This window comes from Jaculus jaculus, chromosome 3, assembly GCF_020740685.1.
Source record: "Jaculus jaculus isolate mJacJac1 chromosome 3, mJacJac1.mat.Y.cur, whole genome shotgun sequence".
Taxonomy (NCBI): Eukaryota; Metazoa; Chordata; class Mammalia; order Rodentia; family Dipodidae; genus Jaculus; species Jaculus jaculus.
The window spans coordinates 134,594,876-134,613,310 of NC_059104.1; the positions used below are offsets into that span (position 1 = coordinate 134,594,876).

General features: G+C 50.3%; 1 protein-coding gene across 3 annotated transcripts in view; it reads right to left on the reverse strand.

Moving 5' to 3' along the window:
• Window positions 1-4,786: 4,786 nt before the first annotated feature.
• The window catches only part of Lrrk1 (leucine rich repeat kinase 1), a 160,853-nt gene continuing 147,204 nt past the window's right edge, over window positions 4,787-18,435 (reverse strand). For all 3 annotated transcript variants that reach the window (XM_045145172.1, XM_004658145.2, XM_045145171.1), the window contains exons 30-34: window positions 14,089-14,206; window positions 12,218-12,334; window positions 8,981-9,831; window positions 7,991-8,092; window positions 4,787-6,164 (exon numbers count right to left, since the gene is read on the reverse strand). In XM_045145172.1, coding sequence (XP_045001107.1) covers window positions 5,987-6,164; window positions 7,991-8,092; window positions 8,981-9,831; window positions 12,218-12,334; window positions 14,089-14,206 — 1,366 coding nt within the window. In that variant the 3' untranslated portion in view covers window positions 4,787-5,986. The remainder of the gene's footprint in view (window positions 6,165-7,990; window positions 8,093-8,980; window positions 9,832-12,217; window positions 12,335-14,088; window positions 14,207-18,435) is intronic.

The following is an 18,435-nucleotide window of genomic DNA, read 5'->3' on the forward strand; positions in this document are numbered from 1 at the left end:
CAACAACATTTTTCTGAGTCCAGGAGGAAAAACCAGTCCTTAGAGAGTTCTAGGTAAGGTCACATGGGGTCTGGGTGTCCACAGCTGTCTTAATGCAGGGCTGCCAGCTGTCCAGGGTGAATGGACCAGAGCTTAGCCAGGAACTCTGTGACGGTGTCTCTTTGGCCCTGGGAAGCCCTCGCAGAGCCTGTGTTTTTGTCTTGCAGGGTGTCCTAGGTGCAGTGCCAAGCTGCTCGTGATGTCTTAGCCCACTGTGGTAGCATCACATCTTGTTAGCATCTGCTCAGTAGGCCAAGTCCAGGTTCCTTTCCCAGGACATGGGCAGGCAGTGCCCTTTCATAGGGTGAGGATAGCTGGCTGCTCTGCATCCCTGGCCAGGTAACAGATGCACCCCAAGTCCCTGTGGCCCCAACCACAAGCTTTTCTTCCTGGTTCCTGAGCTGGTCCTGATGGAGCAGGAACAACCTGCTTTACCGAGGAGAACCAGAGCCACAGAGCTAGGCGGTCTCCCCAGGGTAGGGGGTGTCAACTAGCAGGACAGCAAAGCCACCATACCTTCATGTGGACATTTGGGTGTCTAGACTAGAGCCTTGGATCACATTGCAACTGTGGTTTCTTGTTTAAAGAAAAACAGTCTGCTTGGTGCCCTGGTGGAAAGAGCGAGAGACCCCACTGTGTTCACATATTCAGGCAAAATAAAGCTCTATGGCACATTCAGCCACATCATGTTCCCTTCCAGCCTTGCCCAGGCTCCTGTAGCAATTTGCCCAGAAGTGTTAGGGCAGCTCACGTGTTAATGTGCAGGGCTTTAGTTGGGCAACCTGAATGCTTAGGAAATGTATTGGCTTCAGTGACTGTGGTAATATAAAGGCTTCAGGCTGGAGATACGGCTTAGTGGTTAAGGCGCTTTCCTGCAAAGCCTAAGGACCCAGGCTGACTCTGCAGTGCCCACATAAAGCCAGATGCACAAGGTAGAGTGTGCATCTGGAGTTTGTTTTTGGTGGCTAATGGCCCTGGCATGCCAGTTCTCTATCTACCTCCTTCTCTCTCTCAAATAAATAAAGAAGAGCTGGGTATGGTGGTGCACGCCTTTAATCCCAGGAGGATCACCATGAGTCCTAAACCACCCTGAGACTACATAGTGAATTCCAGGTCAGCCTGGGCTAGAGGGGTACCCTACCTCGAAAAACCAAAAAAAAAATTTTTTTTTAAAGTAAAATAAAGGCTTAAAGGGGGTGTTGTGAGAGACCTGGAGGCTGGTGTCCAGGGCTGGCATGGTGCGCTGCCACTCAATACCACTCCAGGGTTCTCCCAGCACTGCCCCCCACCCCAGGGAGGAGCCTGCCCTCCTGCTCCTGCAAGTAATTGGGAGGCAGAAGACAGAGCTAAAAGGTCTTTTGCCCCCTTGAAGATGGTCCCCCAAAGCTGTATTTAACGACAACCACATTGCCCAGATGGAGCATAGCCACAAGGACCTCTCCCACCTGCAAAGGCGGCAAGGGAATGGTATACCAGCACAATCAGGCTCTTGCTTATTAACTAGTAACTGACACAGCCCATCTGTTTTCCCTTAGACTGCTTGATTCTGTCTTGGTGGGAAATCCTGCCAGGCACTTAATGGTGCAGCTTGAGGCCCCAAGCTCTGACTTGCTGGAAGATAGGACTTTCTTGGCAGCAGCCTGCTGTGTCTGGGGTATTTCAACACTTGCTGGTTTTCCAGAGCTTTGGGGTAACTTCTGTTACCACATCCCTTGTGAGGCTCCCCAAATACTTTCTGTATGAGGGAAGAAAGGACCGGACAGTAGCAGAAATGGTATGCTCAAGCCCTGGAGGCTCTGGACAGGAGTCCAGAGAGGTGGGATCTGCTGGGAGCCCCAGCCAGTGTTGCTACAGAGACCTTCAGCTCTGAGCCATCAGGGGACTGGCAGCTCACCCTCCGTGGTGCCAGAACTGGGGAGCCCTAGGCCTGAGACAACCGAGCCTTCTTGACAAAATCCAGCCCCACCACTTGTTCCTCTCCTGTGGACATGCTCCTCACCTGGGGCTCTGTGCCCACCTATCAAAGACAGCCAGGGTCAAGACTCAGCCATGACCATGAGTGGACATGGCAGCATTGTTAGCTGAGCTCACCGTGCCCTGGAACCTTATGCTCTCCATATAGTCCTATGTCCCGGAGAAGATGGGACAGAGGAGCCTCCTGGTTACCTCCAGTGCCCGTGGCTGAGGCACATCCTTTAGGGGTCCAGAGAGAAGCCTTTTAGCTGAGTTACCACCATAAAAATAAGCATGTGTACAATATGGAGTGCAGCGAGTAGGTGAAAAAGAAAAATAACGGGCCTGTCCTCCGTGCCAGCCCGCGCTTCTCCTCCCCAGAGGTAGCAATGCCTTTTGGGTTATGGAACATCCTCGGGGAGACTTTCCATGCGCAGAGGCATGCAGCTCTACAATATTTTCCTTTTACACATATGGTAATTCAATGCGTTCTGAATTGCAAGTTGCTTAAAAGCAAAAAGCAACCCGAACAATTTGTTTATTGTACTTTGGAGGGCGTCTCAGACCAGCAGTTGGTGCTGCCTCCTGTAGGGCTGTAGAGAATCGATTTGCAAGTATAAGAACTTTACTACTGACTTTCCCCCTGAGAGACTTCTAGGTTGTTCTCTGTGGAGGCCATTGTGAGCAATGTACATCCTTGCTCTATACCTTTGGGTGCTTACATGAATGTTAGAGGATCATATGCCTAAGTGATACTGCTAGGTCAAGGGTATGTGCACTTGAGACTTCTAGATTTGGCCAGAATGCTTTTTAAAAATTTTCACACACACACACACACACACACACACACACACACACACACACACAATATGTATATAAATTTATTTGAGAGAGAGAGGACTTCTAGCCACTATAAATAAACAAAGTCCAGATGTATGGGCTATCTTGTGCATCTGGCTTAACATGGGTACTGGAGAATCAAACCTGGGTCCTTAGCTTTTCAGGTAAGTCCCTTAACTGATGAACCATCTCTCCAGCCCCAGAATGCTTTAAAGAAAATGTTTTGTTAGTTTTCGAGAAAGAGAGAGAAAAAGAGAGGCATGCCAGGGCCTCTTGCCATACAAACTGCAAATGCATGTGCCACTTTGTGTATCTGACTTTAGGTGGACACTGGGCAACTGAACCCAGGATGCCAGGCTTTGGTAGCAAGCACCTGTAACCACTGAGCCATCTCCCCCACCCCAGAATGCTTTTTTTTTTTTTTTTTTTTGAGGCAAGCCCAAAAGACTGGTCTTTTTTTTTAAATGCAAGAGAGCAAAAGTGAGAGAGAGAGAGAGAGAGAGAGAGAGAATTGGCACGTCATGGCCTCCAGCCACTGTAATCGAACTCCAGACACATGACCCCTTGAGCGCATGTGTGACCTTTGCACACTTGTGTCTTTATATGTACCTGACTTCCTTGGGACCTGCAGAGTTGAACATGAGGCCTTAGGCTTTGCAGGCAAATACCTTAACAGCTAAGCTGTCACTCTAGCCCCAGAATGCTTTTTTTTTTGGTTTGGTTTTCCAAGGTGGGGTATCATGCTAACTCAGGCTGACTTAGAATTCACTATGTAGTCTCAGGGTGGCCTCAAACTCATGGTGATCCTCTTACTTCTGACCTCACGAGTACTGGGATTAAAGGTGTGAGCCACCATGCCCAGTTTGTATTGTGAATATTTATTTTTAATACTTTTTATTTTTATTTGAGAGAGAGAGAGAGGGAAAGAGATACTGAAATAGGCAGGGACACAGAGAGAGAAAATGGGCATGCCAGGGCCTCCAGCCACTGCAAATGAACTCCAGATGCATATGCCCCCTTGTGCATCTGGCTTATGTGGGTCCTGGGGAGTCAAACCTGGGTTCTTCGGCTTTTTAGGCAAGTGCCTTAACCACTAAGCCATCTCTCTAGCCCCTGTGTTGTGAATATTTTGTTCCCTGTTGATTGCCTACCTTTATGGCACTCCTTTCATTTAGGTGTCTAACTTTTATGTAGTCAAGTTCATTAGCCATTTCCTACTTGGGCTTTCTTTCTTTCTTTCTTTCTTTCTTTTTTTATTTTTTTTTGAGGTAGGGTCTCGCTCTAGCCCAGGCTGACCTGGAATTCACTCTGTAGTCTCAGGGTGGCTTTGAACTCCACCAATCCTCCTACCTCTGCCTCACAAGTGCTGGTATTAAAGGTGAGTGCCACCACCTGCGGGGCTCCCCCCCCCCCCCCCCGCTTTTGACCACAGTGTGAAAGGTCTCCCCTAACTCCATCAGGCTTTGATTCCCAGCCCCCATCATGGCTGTGCCCTTAGGCAGGGGAAGGTGATTTGACGAAGGAAGGCTGGATATGCTCTGTTGGGGAGCGTGGCTATTAGCAAAGGACGATGCAGGGTGCATGGCTAAGGACAGATAGGTCCTGGTTTGTATTTGAGAGGGTGGTTAAGCAGGTAGCTGTGGGTCACTGGGATGAGAAGGAGAATGCAGTATTCTTAGTCCTTGTTGAGGAAGCAGGATGGGAGAATGGCAGCAAAATGGGCCAAATACGGACCCTTGACACTCTAGGCCCTGGCTTCAAGAAGGAAGTGGAAGATTCACTCTCCCCAGGCCTGGAGTTGATAGAGTATTGTCTCTGTCCATGGAAACTGCGACAGGGCAGCCTGTAGCTGGCGGTGGTAGCTGAGAAGGGTGGCCTACGCCCAATCGGGCAGCAAGGGGACCTGGGAATGACCGAGTTGTTACCATAAGCACTCAAGAGACACAGGCCACAGTTTCATTCTCAAGGGTCTGTTTATTTTCAGATGAAAGGAGTCACATCTGCCTGCACACTCCAGCAAATATTAGGCTTGGTTTTTATAACTTAATTCCAGAAAAGGTTCACAACATGAGTCAAGTACAATCTCGCATTCAAATTTATATTCTAGGTTAAGCAGCCTCCAAGGGAAACTCTTGGCACAGATGTGGATGTATGTGCACATGTGTGCCCGAAACTTATAAAGTCGTTCCCTGCTCTATCCATACATCCCGTAACAATTTCACTCTTCATCTTCTGCCATCCACATGGGCAGTAAATGCTTAGCAAATACATAATACAATATAAGTCCCATATGATGGGATTTCACAACCAGGCCTAACTGCTGAGATATTACTTAATTTGTTAAAGTGATAAACAAGATTATGATGTGCAAACAAACAGGGCTTGTGCTCCAGCTGCGTCCCAGTTTATTTTACCAAGCTATAAACACAGGCCCTTTCTCCAGGCCCGCTGGTTGGGTTTCTCCTTCCTTTTGTCGGGGAAGAAGAATGTAAAGGGAGCAGGCCTAGCACTGGCCTTTCCGGCTGTCGCTCTTCAAGGAACCCATTCATCCCTGGGACTGGGCAATGTTCCTTGCCCAGGGTCCTGCTGGGGGTTTCCCACGCAGAGCCTCTGCCAAACAGGAGACATTTGATCTCTGCTTGCCCAAGCTGGGCCCCATGCTCCAGGGACTCAGGGGCTTGTGAAATGTGCTCAGAGCCCAGGGTCTTCAGTGGGGTGGGTCATGGGTCACAGCCCACCTCCCACCCTGCCCTGAACTCCTCCTCAACCGAGACTCGCTAGTGTAATTCCATCTGAGGCCTGGGGATGAGAATGGACCGGCCCACTCATTATGCCAGGAAGGTCTGGAATTGGGGTCACCCTCCCCTGCTCCTAGAAGCCCATGGAGGAGGCAAAAGGAGGCCCCTCTCAACCAGACCCCATGGTTTTCCTTGAGCTGTAAAACCAGCAATGGGAGGGTGGTGTAGTTGAGTTACTCTGCCCTGCAGAACCTGAGAACTCCCAAACCACTGCCAGGCAGGTAGCTTCTCAGCCCTTCTTAGCAGCATGGGTTCAGGAAAGAACTCCATCCATTCTTCTGGGTCCTGAGAGGACTGTCGTGGCTAGGCCTCAGGCCCAGGTCTGTCAGCTCCATAAGGACGTCTTTCCATGGGCATTACCTCCTCTTGCGTGTGCAAGCCTCCAGGCGGCCCAGCTCCTCATAGGACTGGTAGAAGATGTCAAATTCTCTGGCGCCCCAGCCCCTCCAGACAGCCAGGCACCACTCCATGTTTTCATTTGCAAAGCCACACACCACTGTGTCCTTTGCCACCACTGCTGCGTCCACCAGCACCCTGCAGAGAGAGGGGTGTCTGAGAATAGGCACAGGAGCCCCCACTCAGTCAAGGCCCAGGCCTTCACCCTGCACATCCTTGGGCGGACAGAGCTAGCTATGGGGGTGTGGAAAGCATCTCAGCCTGGCTCTGGGATATACCTGGAGGCCCAGCTTCTCCCTTCTGGCCCAGTCTGGGGGTTGAGACATTATGTGGTTCCAGGCAGGGCCAAGGACATCGATTCATTTTCATGCACACTGTCTCTAAGAGACTGACCCCTTAGAAGGCCACTGGAGTAAGCAAAGCAGGCAGCTCCTGAGCCTTCCTTCAAATCTTGAAGTGTTCAGAAAATGCCGTCAACTAACTTCTTGCTCACAAGTGGCCTATGTTATAGGCTCAATGTGACTCGCTTCCCATGCTGTCTCCCACACTTAGCCATGTGTTCTTTCAGGCCATGATCGATGGCTCCCTGTAGCTTACCTGCTTTGGTAGTGTCTCCATGGGGCTGGTGGCCCATCTCCTGGCACATACCATCTGGACCTCCTCCTTCTATGCCAAGTGGGTGTGCCCTCGTGGGCACTGAGGCTCCCTGTCACCAGATATCCAGAGGTCTCCAATCCCTTATGACCCTGCCAGGCCCTGCCTTTCAGCTGGCTGCCTGGGGTCTTTATCCCTATAGTCAGTGTGCCTCACTCTTGGTACAACTTGGTTCTGGGATGGATAGGAAAAATGATACCAGGTAAAAAATTAAGGGATAGTCATAGTGGGCATGCCATGGTCAACTCAGCTGGGTTCTGCATAACCACTTGATCTCAGAAGCCTACCCTGGAGGGTGGAAACTACTACAGCTCAAGGCTGTCTTCTACAAAGTCAGCCAAGGATCAAGAGCAAAGCCCGGTCTTGATTCTAGAGCCTCACAGAACAAGGTTCAGTGGACCCAGGACTTACTACAAAACCCAGTGCTGGCAAGCAAGGAATTGGAAGCACCGCAAGTGTCTCCCTGGTCATTGATTGTTCTGCTCTGCGGACTCTGAATGGGATGATATGATTAAACTCCAGATGAAATAGAACTCTTGCCTACAGATAGGTGACAGCTCACACTGCCAACAGGTCTCATGTGAAGTGAAGCGCGCGCACGCGCGCACACACACACACACACACACACACACATACACACACACACACGGAGCTTGAATTGAGGGGCTTTTCCTGAGACTTACAATCTGGTGTTCTAGAGTGTGGGTGCCAGGAACTATGGATCAACACTACACTCACTTCCCTCTGGCCATGTAGATTGTCTCCTGGCCTGGCATCCTGCCCAGACAGCTTTGTGGTTGAGGCTGGCATGCCTCCTGGTAGTATTCATTGCAGATCAGTGCAGAGTCACACTCCCAGGCTTAGAAAGGGCAGCAGGCAGTGTGCCCATTTCACCTACCATGCTTGGTGCTGTATGGATTGGTGGGTCTCCCAATAGGACTCCCCTGCCTGGCAGGAAGAACAGTGAATTATCTAAGGGACCCCTGTTTCAACTGCAGTTGGATCTGGCCTTAGACACACCCCCGTCAGCAGGACATTTGATCTACAGGTGCACTGGTACCCCCAGAAACAGATATCCCTGTCCAGTGGCTGATGCTTGGTACAGCTGGCATTTGTGAGCCCCAGGGGCTACCTAGAGGATCTCACCATGCTCCTCTTTTGTCTTGTGGCCACGATGGTGGATCCCAGTGTTTAATTGTGAGAACACAAGGGCAGCAGGGCTACTGTGCTATCTAGTGGGATCCAGATGGGGGGCCTGAGGGCCCCATGGTGCTTGCTTGGGCTCTGCAGAATGGTTCCTGTGGTCTTACCCGTGTGGAGTCAGCTCTCGGGCTTTTAAGACAGCGATGACTCGGCCCCGCTGGGCGCCCGAATACTTTTCCAGCCCAATAACAATGACATCTCCACCACGCCTAAGAAGCCAAAACCAAGAAGAAGGGTTTGTGCATGTGGTTGTGCTCTCCAAGGAGAAAGGGGCCAGCATACAGCTGCAGCTTCTGCTAACGGACTAAGTTACACAGATAGCACAGAGTATGCAATGGTTAACCTCTGGTTGTCAACTCGACACATCTAGAATCATAGGGAAACAAATCTCTGGTCATGTCTGTGAGGGATTTTCTATATTGGATTCATTGAGGTAGGAGGACCCACCTTAACTGCGGGCAGGCAGAACAGTCCCATGGGCTGGGTTTCTGGACTGTGTAAGGAGAGAGCTGGGCTGGAGAGATGGTACTTGCCTATGAAGCCTCAGTGCTCATGTTTGACCATCTAGGTCCCACATAAGCCAGATGCACAAGGTGATGCAAGCGTGCAAGGTTGCACATGTGCATAAGATGGCACATGCATCTGAAGTTCGATTGCAGTGGCTGGAGGCCCTAGAACACTAATTCTCTCTCTCTCTCGGTTGTTCTTTCTCTCTCTCTCTCGGTTGTTCTCTCTTTCTCTCTCTTGGTTGTTCTCTCTCTCTCTCTCTATATATATATACATATACATATATATATATATATGTATATATATATCTGATAGAGTAGATGATACAAAAACAACAACAACAAATGTTTTTCTGTAGGGAACCTGATGACATAAGAACGTGGGTCTTGTTTTGTGGCACTACAATCTCTCTATTGGGCAGATGCCCATTCTTAGATTTGCTGGAGTGATCACTTTCACTTCCAAAATTGAGGGAGCCAGGCCTTCTTGAAATAACTGCTGGATGAATCTTTAAGAAGGCTCTAGGTACCTCGGCTGCGAAGCAAAAGCAGTGGGTAGCCCAGAACGGGGCCTCACATCAGGAAACTTACCTGGGGACCCAAATGAGGTCCCTGACAGCAAGAACCTTCACAGCTTGCAGGTGCCGGCTAAATGCCTCCCCATCCATGGGGGTCAGGTCATGCTCAGACCTGTCTGAGGCAACACCGGGCTCCTGTAGCCTGTCTGCGTCCTCACGGTCGGTGCAGAAGGGCACACTGGAATAGCTGGTTGGGGAGCTGGGCAGGCTGGAGTGGGAGCTGGGGACCCGGTGGGGTGAGGCTGAGGAATAGGAGGACATGGAGCAGTAGTCAGTCAGTGAGTCCTGGTGGGTCAGGATCTGTGTGCCCAGCTCCTCACTGTACATGATGCTAACATCTGCGATGCAATCCCCCTCAGGGTCCTTTGAGGTTGTTGTGTGTCTGCATGGAGCTTCCAGGGCAGAGGGCTGTACCGGAAACATATCCCTGAGGGGGCTGGGGTCCCCACAGAAGTACCGGGCACACAACTGGTAGGTGGCTGAATGGTACATCACCAAGGAATTGGCTTTGTCATCCAGGCACCAGACAACCTCTTCCCCCCTGCAGTCTGAACTGCACACGACTGAGGTGACCACCGAGGGCACTGCAAAGGGTTCCAGTCGCCGGCTGATGTCCAGGGCTATGCAGTCAATGACGAGGAGGCCAGGCCCGTTGCTGTACCAGACCTCGGACCCACTGTTGACCACCTCCATGGCCTTCACCGGGTAGGGGTTCTGCCTTGCGTCTTCATCTGGAATGCTGAACTTGGACCTGTTGGCCGTGTGTGAGCACAGGTAGGAACAGCTTTCTCTTGGGGCACCCCGCACCACAGGAAACACAGCTACAAGCCCATCAGCCAAGCCTGCCAGCACCAGAAAGGAGTTCTGTGGGGGAGGAGACAGGGACACGTGATGCCCTTTCATGTCGCACATTACAAGACAGAAACGGGGGGCGCCACACTCATCTTAACATACACCCTAGGTGATGCCACTTTCACTACTGTCTCCAGGAGCAATGTACTTAGAAAACGGGCTTCCCGGAGAGCTACAGCCACCCTCCTGTGGCAGAGCAAGGGATGTGTCATGGAGGGGCAGTGTCTACTGTGCCAGGGCACAAGTGAGGGTGCAGGGCACCTAGAGTTGTATCTTATAGTGTACGCAGCAGGGAGGCGCCTTTTCCTAGAGGCCACCAAGCCCTCATTGGAAGGCATGGCACAGTGCCCTCCCTCTTATAAATAGCTTGTGAACAAGACAGCACTTGTAGGCATCATTGCCCACAGTAGGCCGAATATAAACGGCAGGTCTCTGTGGCCACCACTGTCCCATTGGCACTGACCTCACATACACTCTCCTTCATTTCTCTGGTCCTGGGACTCCATGGTTCCACTAAGTGGACAACACACATTTGCACATCACCCTTTCCTGCAAGCATGGCTCAGCCCCTTGGGGCCTCATTCCTACGAATAATACTTATTCTGGAAGGCTTATAGCACAGCCCACACTGACAGGGTCTTTGGTGCACCCCTCTGCCTGCCATGAAGCATGAGCACTTTGGCAGCCACCCACTAGAGGTCACTGGGCAGAGGCCAAAGTCACAGCAGCGAAGCTGAACACTGGGCCCACCCCAGGCTTCCCAGGACGACTCCTAGGGCGGAGGGGAGCCAGGGCAGCGGGGCAGGCAGGGCTCCTGGAGCATGCTGGAGTCAGGACAGCAGCGCCTGGGCCTCACTCTACTCAGGAGGAGCCATGAGAAGTTGTAGTGGGCGTGTGGGGGGGATCGGGCTGTCCAGGGTAATAGAGTGAACAGCCTCTCTCAATATCTAGGGCAAGAAGCTCTAAGAAATGTTCTCAACATGTGTCTTCAGGATTTAGGACGAGCCAGCGGCCAAGGCAAACAGACTGGAAGCCTCTCTGGATCGTGGCTCAGCCGGCCAGCGTGGGGAACACCGCGGCGGGCTGGGGGTGAGCGTGCTTGAACGAGGGAGCGCGGGTCTGGCCCGTGTGGCCTGGGCAGGACGACCTCTGAGGGGGCAGGCTCCCAGGCAGGGGACTCTACACAGAGCCCGCTTTCTTCCCGGCTGCTGGGCCAGGAGGTGGTGCCCTGGCTGGGGCTTTGGCCAGCAGGGGTCCTTCAATAAGGCTCTGTGTTCCTCCCTCTATGCTCTGGTGCAGTCGGCCCAGCCATCCAGCCCTGCCTGTGGGGCAGCAGCCATAAATGACTCTAAGGTTCATTTCATACCAGCTTTCTTTCTGTTTGTCTGCCTTTCTTTTTTTCTTTCTTCCTTCCTTCCTCCCTCCCTCCTACCCTCCCTCCCTCCCTCCCTCCCTCCCTCCCTTTCTCTCTCTCTCTCTCTTTCTTTCTTTCTTTATCCTTCCTTCCTTTCTTCCTTCTTTTTCTTTCTTTCTCTTCCTTTCTTTCTCCTTCCTTCCTTCCTCCCACCCTCTTCCCCTCCCTCCCTCCCTCACTCTCTCCCTCCCTTCCTTCCTTTAAGAAATGAAATGGAACAAGGTAGAAGAAGAGCTCACAAAGTTTGTGACTGTCAGGAAGCTGTAACAAATGTCGTAACTTCCGGACTATAGCTCTGGGTTCTGTAGGCTAAGAGATCGTTTCATTATCATCCCTATGTACAGGCAGGCAAATACGGGGATGAGGACAGTCAGAACAGTGTAACCAGCATCACCAGAAGAGCTCATGATGCATTAGAGAAGAGCACCCCTGGCTTTGTCAGCAACTCCGGGCACTGCCTGGATCCCCACAAGGCACCAGGGCCTGGAAAAGTGGGCAGTGTATCCTGCACAGTGGTGGCTTTTCAGTGGAGGCATCATGGTTTTGTCCCTGACAGGTGACCAGGAGGGAAGACAAATGAATGTGCAGAGGGCTGCTCCTGACTGAGGTGAGGGGCGGTGAGGCCCCGTATGATGCGTTGCTGGGAAGAGAGGGCATGGGGGTCAGCAAGAGGACAGACCCTCTAGCCCTCCCTCAGGCTGGGTTCAAACTCAAGGTGTGTAGAGGGACAAGGGCCCACGTGCAACCACTATGTCCACCATTTTTACACACTCAAGCTTCACTTGAGTCAGGGGTTCCTGCATTTGCTCCTGAAAACTAGGCATTCCATGTTAATGAAGGCCATCTGTGTCCCCAAGGCCGACTATGTGACCTGGACAAGGTGGTCCAAGGGGACGTGTCGCTGCTGTTCTTTGCCCAACATGGCAGTGAGACCCACCTAAACAAGATGACAGAGACATGCACATCTACCTCCCCCAACCTCACCTTTTTAATCACAGGTACTGCCAAGAAGCAGGTGACAATGGCTGGAGTGTCCAAAGCCTGCTGGGGCATGCTTAATGGGCACATGCCTTTGAGGCTATAGATGTAGATTTTCTGGTCCTGCAAAGGCAAACAAACCCACTGTGAGAGCCAAGGTTGGAAGTGGCTGGCACATCCTACTGGTACATGTTCAGCCTGTATGATGCCCTTTGTGCCTTATAAGTAATATGGGAAGGGCTGGGGAAGTGGCTTAGCTGTTAAAGGCACTTGCTTGCAAGACCCACAGGCCCAAATTCAGTTCTCCAGTGCTCATGTAAAGTCAGATACACAAAGTGGTACATACATCTGGAGTTCATTAGCAAGAGGCCCAGACACACCCATTCTCTTCTTACATATAAATAAATAAAAATATTAAACTATACATTGAAATTTAAAAAGTGGTATGGGAGACTGGAGAGATGGCCCAGCAAACAACAGTGCTTGCCACAAGAACATGAGGGCCCAAGAGAGCCTGCTTCACCCTGAGTCGGCTTCCTTAGGACCCATGTAAACATCTGGGAATGGACCCACACTCCTGAAATTCCAATCCTGTTGGGAGCGGAGCCTGGAGAATCACTGGGGCTTGCTGGTTAGCCAGTGAAAATGGAAATTTTGTGTTCAGTGAGAGATTCTGTCTCAAAGAAACAGATGAGCAATAGAGGAGGTCACCTGACATTCTCTTTTGGCCTCCACACCTGTGCATGTGGAATACATGCATCTGCACATACATGTACATACATCCACACATACTCCCCCGCAACCCACAAGGAAAATGGTTGGCAGTATTCTGGTTGGTATGTAGTTCTACTTTTTATAAAAACTTTGGAAGAGTACAGAATAGTCTATAAGAAAAATAGAATTTCTAATAGTCCTTGGAATTGGTGGCTAAACATCTCAGATGCCTGCTGTGGATGTCCTTGTGTGTGCATGGCACCAACAAAGTGACAGTGTGTCACAGGCAGAGCCCTTTGTTCACGCTCGGTGGTACATGTTTGGTGCTTCTCCTTCCAGCACCGCATACTTGATCTCAGGCAGAAGCTGAGAAGCATTCCTTCTGTCACTCTCCAGCACCGTGATTTGGTGAATCTGCTGCAGCTACTGGGAACAATACTGGGATATATACTTGCAGATCTTTCTATCTGAGTTCTTTTTTTTTTTTTTCTTTCAAGGTAGGGTCTCACTCTAGCCTAGACTGACCTGGAATTCACTATGTAGTCTTAGGGTAGCCTCACATTCACAGGGATCCTCCTACCTCTACCTCCCAAGGGCTGGGATTAAACACGTATGCAACCACACGCAGCCTCCATCTAAATTCTTAAAATAGCAACCATGGAGGTTTAAGTTGCAATGATAATTTTGAGATCTTGGGTGCATGTTTAGCCATAGCTATTCTTCCCCACTGTCATGTAGGAAGACTGCAGCAATCTCTTCCTTCTCCAATGTTAGAGTACTTGATAAGGGGTATTCTTTGAATTCCTCTGATGAAAGCCTGCCAGTGACTTCTCTGATATGGAACCAAAAGGTCTTCAGAGCCCAGCGAGGCATCCTGTGGATCCTGTGGTGCTCTGGAAAGCCCTGGTATGCCGCTACCACACTGGTCTTCTGATGAGAGGTTCTACCTGAACTCACCACCCTGAGGCCGAACACCAGCCAGTGGCGGGCACTAGCCAGAACAGGTGGAGCTCACCTCCCCTGTGTCTCACCGGGCTGATGGTACTGCTCTGGGGATTGCTCCGGGATGAACTTGCAGTCAAACTGACCTGGAACCTGGGCCTCCTAGGGGCTGCATTCCCATGGAGCCCACCCTATCATGGGCCCTGCAGGTTAGCAGTTACCTCGGTGGCCGTCCACAGTGAGCTCTGGACTTTGAGCTGGCAGCTCAGCTTCATCCCGGCACAGGTCATCCTCTGCACTTCCAGAAGGCCCTTCTCCGTGTTCACCACTGTGTAATTCCTGAGGTTGGCGACATTGTGCGGTCGGTTCCCAGGAGCTAGGAGCCACCTCCTCCCTGGGCTGCCGTAATGGCCTTGGAAGAGGTGTTATGGTTTGGATACAAAGTGACCTCCCCATAGGCTCATGTTCTAAGTGTTTAGTAGCCAGAAGGGGGGAGGGCACTATTTTGGGAGGTTGTGGAAACTTTGGGAGGTGGGGCCTAGCTAAAGGAAGTAGGTCATGCTTTGGGAGGTTACACCAGGACCCCAGTCTGTCTCGGTCTCTCCTGCTCTCTCCCTTTCTCGCACTCTCTGCATGCTGTCTGCCAAGAAGTGAATAAGAGCCTCTGTTCCACACTCTTGTCACTATGTTGCTCTCCCAACTGCATGGGTCCAGAAAGCAGGGAGTAAACCCCCAAACACTGAGCCAGAACAAAGCTTCCTCTGAAGTAGTTTCTGTCACGTATTTTGGTTACAGTGACACAAAAATAACGAAGACAGGATGATACTTTGTTCGCTCTTGGAAACCTGATCACCCGTTGCTATTCTGAGGCTCAAGGGCCATCCTCCATGGTATTGGGCAGAGCCAGGTTCTGCCTACTGTGGAACACTTGAACATTGAAAAGAAATGATGGTTCACAGGAAAGACAACCTCTTTTCCTCATGTGACTCTGAGGTTTCAGACAGCTACCCCCTCTTACCAGGGAGGGCACTGCCTCCCACTGACCAGAGCCTGCCTACCCCAGGAGTATGGGCAGCCCCTTGAGGCTGAGTAGTTGGGCCCAGGTTCAAGATAAGATGAGCAAATTCCATCATACCCTGGGTGTGTGCCCCCCAACATGGGTGCTCTGAGAACCAGTGAGCTGTCATGTAGGAAGCTGCCCCCAGCATCATTGCCTTCCCAGCATCCCCGATGGGCATCCTCTGCATGGCAGAGATGAAACCAGGGTGGAGAAGTGGTCAGTCACACACCCCAGATCTCGATTCCTCCCCCAAGTCTCAGCAAGGGAAGTTAGACTAGTGGGCAGGACTCCTGCTGTCATTTCCTGTTGCCATATTTTGAAATCTTTCACCCCCCCCCCGACTCAGACCATGTCACTGTGAGTAACCCTATCAACTAAACTTTGTTCAAAGTTCCATTTGTCGGCTGTGGTGGTTTGAATGTAAGATGTCCCCCATGGCCTCAGGGGTTTGTGCTGTTTCGTTTTGGGAGGCAGAACTGGGCCGGAGGAGGCGCTTCACTGGGAGAGGCCTTGAGGTGATAGCCCAGCCCCATCTGCCATCCTCAGCTCACTCTCCTTACTTCCTCCTCGCTGCTGTGGAGATGTGATGCTTGGCTGTCTGTTCTCGCCATGCTTTCTCTGCCATGGTAAAAATTTCCCTGGAAATTGTAAGCTGAAAGGAACCCTTTCTTTTCACAAGCAGCTTCTGGTGTGGTATCTTTTCCAGCAACAAGAAAGTAACTGCTGCAGCTACTTTTATTGTTATTTTTCTATGTACTGAAAAATAAAATTACGATAGTTGTGGTGGTTTGATTCAGGTGTCCCCCATAAACTTAGGTGTTCTGAATGCTAGGTTCCCAGCTGATGGAGATTTGGGAATTAATGCCTCTTGGAGGGAGTGTATTGTTGGGGACCAGCTTATGGGTATTAAAGCCAGTTTCCCCTTGCCACTGTGTGGCACACCCTCCTGTTGCTGTGGTCCACCTTATGTTGGCCAGGGGGTGATGTCCACCCTCTGCTCATGCCATCGTTTTCCCCTGCCATCGTGGAGCTTCCCCTCGAGCCTTTAAGCCAAAATAAATCTCTTTTTCCCAGAAGCTGCTCTTTGTTGGGTGATTTCTACCAGCAATGCGAACTGGACTGCAACAGTAAAGTGGTACCAGAGGTGGGGTTGCTGATAAACACCTGACTATGTGGCTTTGGCCTTTTGGAGCAGATTTTCAAGAGGAATGTGGAAGTATTTGAACCCTTGGCCTAAGAGATGACTTGCAGTGCTGTAAGTACAGCTTGATGGACTGTTCTGGTCTGAGCTGCAAGACCTGAATGCAGTAAGAACTATGGACTGTGAGGTTTGGCTTATGAGGGTGAGAAAGAGCTTTGCTTGGACTGGGCTAGCAGTTTGTGTGAAAAGCTTGCTGTTATGACTGTGTCCTGAAAAGTTGTGCAGGGTTGCTTTGCGTAGAAATGAACTGGTGTGAGCAGAGGGATATGGCACAGAAAGAAAAATCTTTGGGTGAACTGTTGCCCATTCAGCTGCAACTGAGAGATTACATACAACCTTTGAGACTGGGCTAGCTTACCTGCGCTGGGGCAACAAGAAGAATGTAGATTCTTTTGAAGGGGCCTGAGTGCTCAAGGAGTGTCCTATTCTTCAAAGTCTGCTTTATTCCCCCCTGGGTTAACAAATTGGCACCCTACCTGGTATCGTGGAGTATAAGAAATGCTGAAAAGAGGGTCATTGAGTTTGCAACATGGTCTTGTGTTTTGGAAATGGCCATGGGCAGTGTGAAGTGGGTTTGCTGGTTGCCTGCATGAAGACCCCACCGGGACATGAGGATGAACCGTGGATTGCAGTGGAGACCCAGTGGAGATGCCGGGACCATGAGATGGCTGCTAAGGAGCTGCTGGCCCTGGTGAAGTTTTCCAGGACTGTGAGTAGCCTAGCTGGAGGGGCGGAATTGGAATGCCAAAGACTTGTTGCTGGTTAGAATTATCAGACTTGGAGATTTGTCACTGGCTAGAGTTGTTGGACTTGAAGCTACAGATGTTTGCCCTGGTTGTTTTAAATCTTGTATTGGTTGAATATTTCTTTGCTATGCCCAATGCCATCTTTTATAGCGTGAATATTTATTCTGTGCCATTATGGGTTTTTTGAGGTTATTTTTTGGTATTAAGGCTCAGTTAAAAGAGCTTGGACTATGGGAATGTTTGAACATCATTGGGATTGATAAAAACTATGGGGACTTTTAAAGTCAGACTGAATGCATTGTTTTTTACATCATGTATGGATATTAGTTTATGGGGGCCAGGGGTGGAATGTGGTGGTTTGATTCAGGTGTTCCCCATAAACTTAGGTGTTCTGAATGCTAGGTTCCCAGCTGATGGAGATTTGGGAATTAATGCCTCCTGGAGGGAGTGAGTGTATTGTTGGGGGTCGGCTTATGGGTATTAAAGCCAGTTTCCCCTTGCCAGTGTTTGGCACACCCTCCTGTTGCTGTGGTCCACCTTATGTTGGCCAGGGGGTGATGTCCACCCTCTGCTCATGCCATTGGTTTTCCCCTGCCATCGTGGAGCTTCCCCTCAAGCCTTTAAGACAAAATAAATCTCTTTTTCCCAGAAGCTGCTCTTTGTTGGGTGATTTCTACCAGCAATGCGAACCGGACTGCAACAATAGTCTAAACAGTTGTTATCGAAACATTAAAAAATATAGAAAAGTAAGCTGGGTGTCATGGCACACACCTTTAATCCCAGCACTCAGGAGGCAGAGGTAAGAGGATCATCATGAGTTTGAGGCCACCCTGAGACTACGTAGTGAATTCCAGGTCAGCCTGAGCTAGAGCGAGACCCTACCTTGAAAAACAAAAAAACCCCAATACATATGTGTGTGTGTGTGTGTGTGTGTGTATGTAAAAGTATAAAGGATGAGATACCATGTGATGGTTAATCTTGTCAATGTGATTGGATCTACCATCACCATGGAAACACAACTCTGGGTATGTCTATGAGGAAGGTTTAACTGAAGAAGGAAGTTCTACCCTAAATGTGAGTGGCTCCATCCTATGGCTGGGGTTCTAGACTGGGTAAAAAGGAGAAAGAGAGTTGAGCACCAGCATTGATCACTCTCTGTTTCCTGACCATGGATGCAATGTGACCAGCCACCTCATGTCACTTCCATCATGATAGACTGTATCACCTCAAACTGGGAGGCAAAAAGAATAATAAAAAAAAATCCTCATTCCTTCCTTCCTTCATAGATGACTCTAAGCCTCTGCTCCACTTTATTCTCCAGACTCCCCACCCTGTGCTTCAGGCCAAAAGACCCTTCCTTCCCTGTGAACTCACCCCTTCTTCAGGCTGGTGGGGTTTTAGGGACTGGGTTGTAGTCCTTTCTTCCCACAAGGAATGAACTTTCTGTACCTGACCTGAACTCTGTACCATATCCTGCTTGAGACTGTGAGACTGAAAACGCAAAGAAAGCACCCTTAGGTGGGTGGCAAAGGGCCTATCCCACCACTATTAGTAGCTGCCC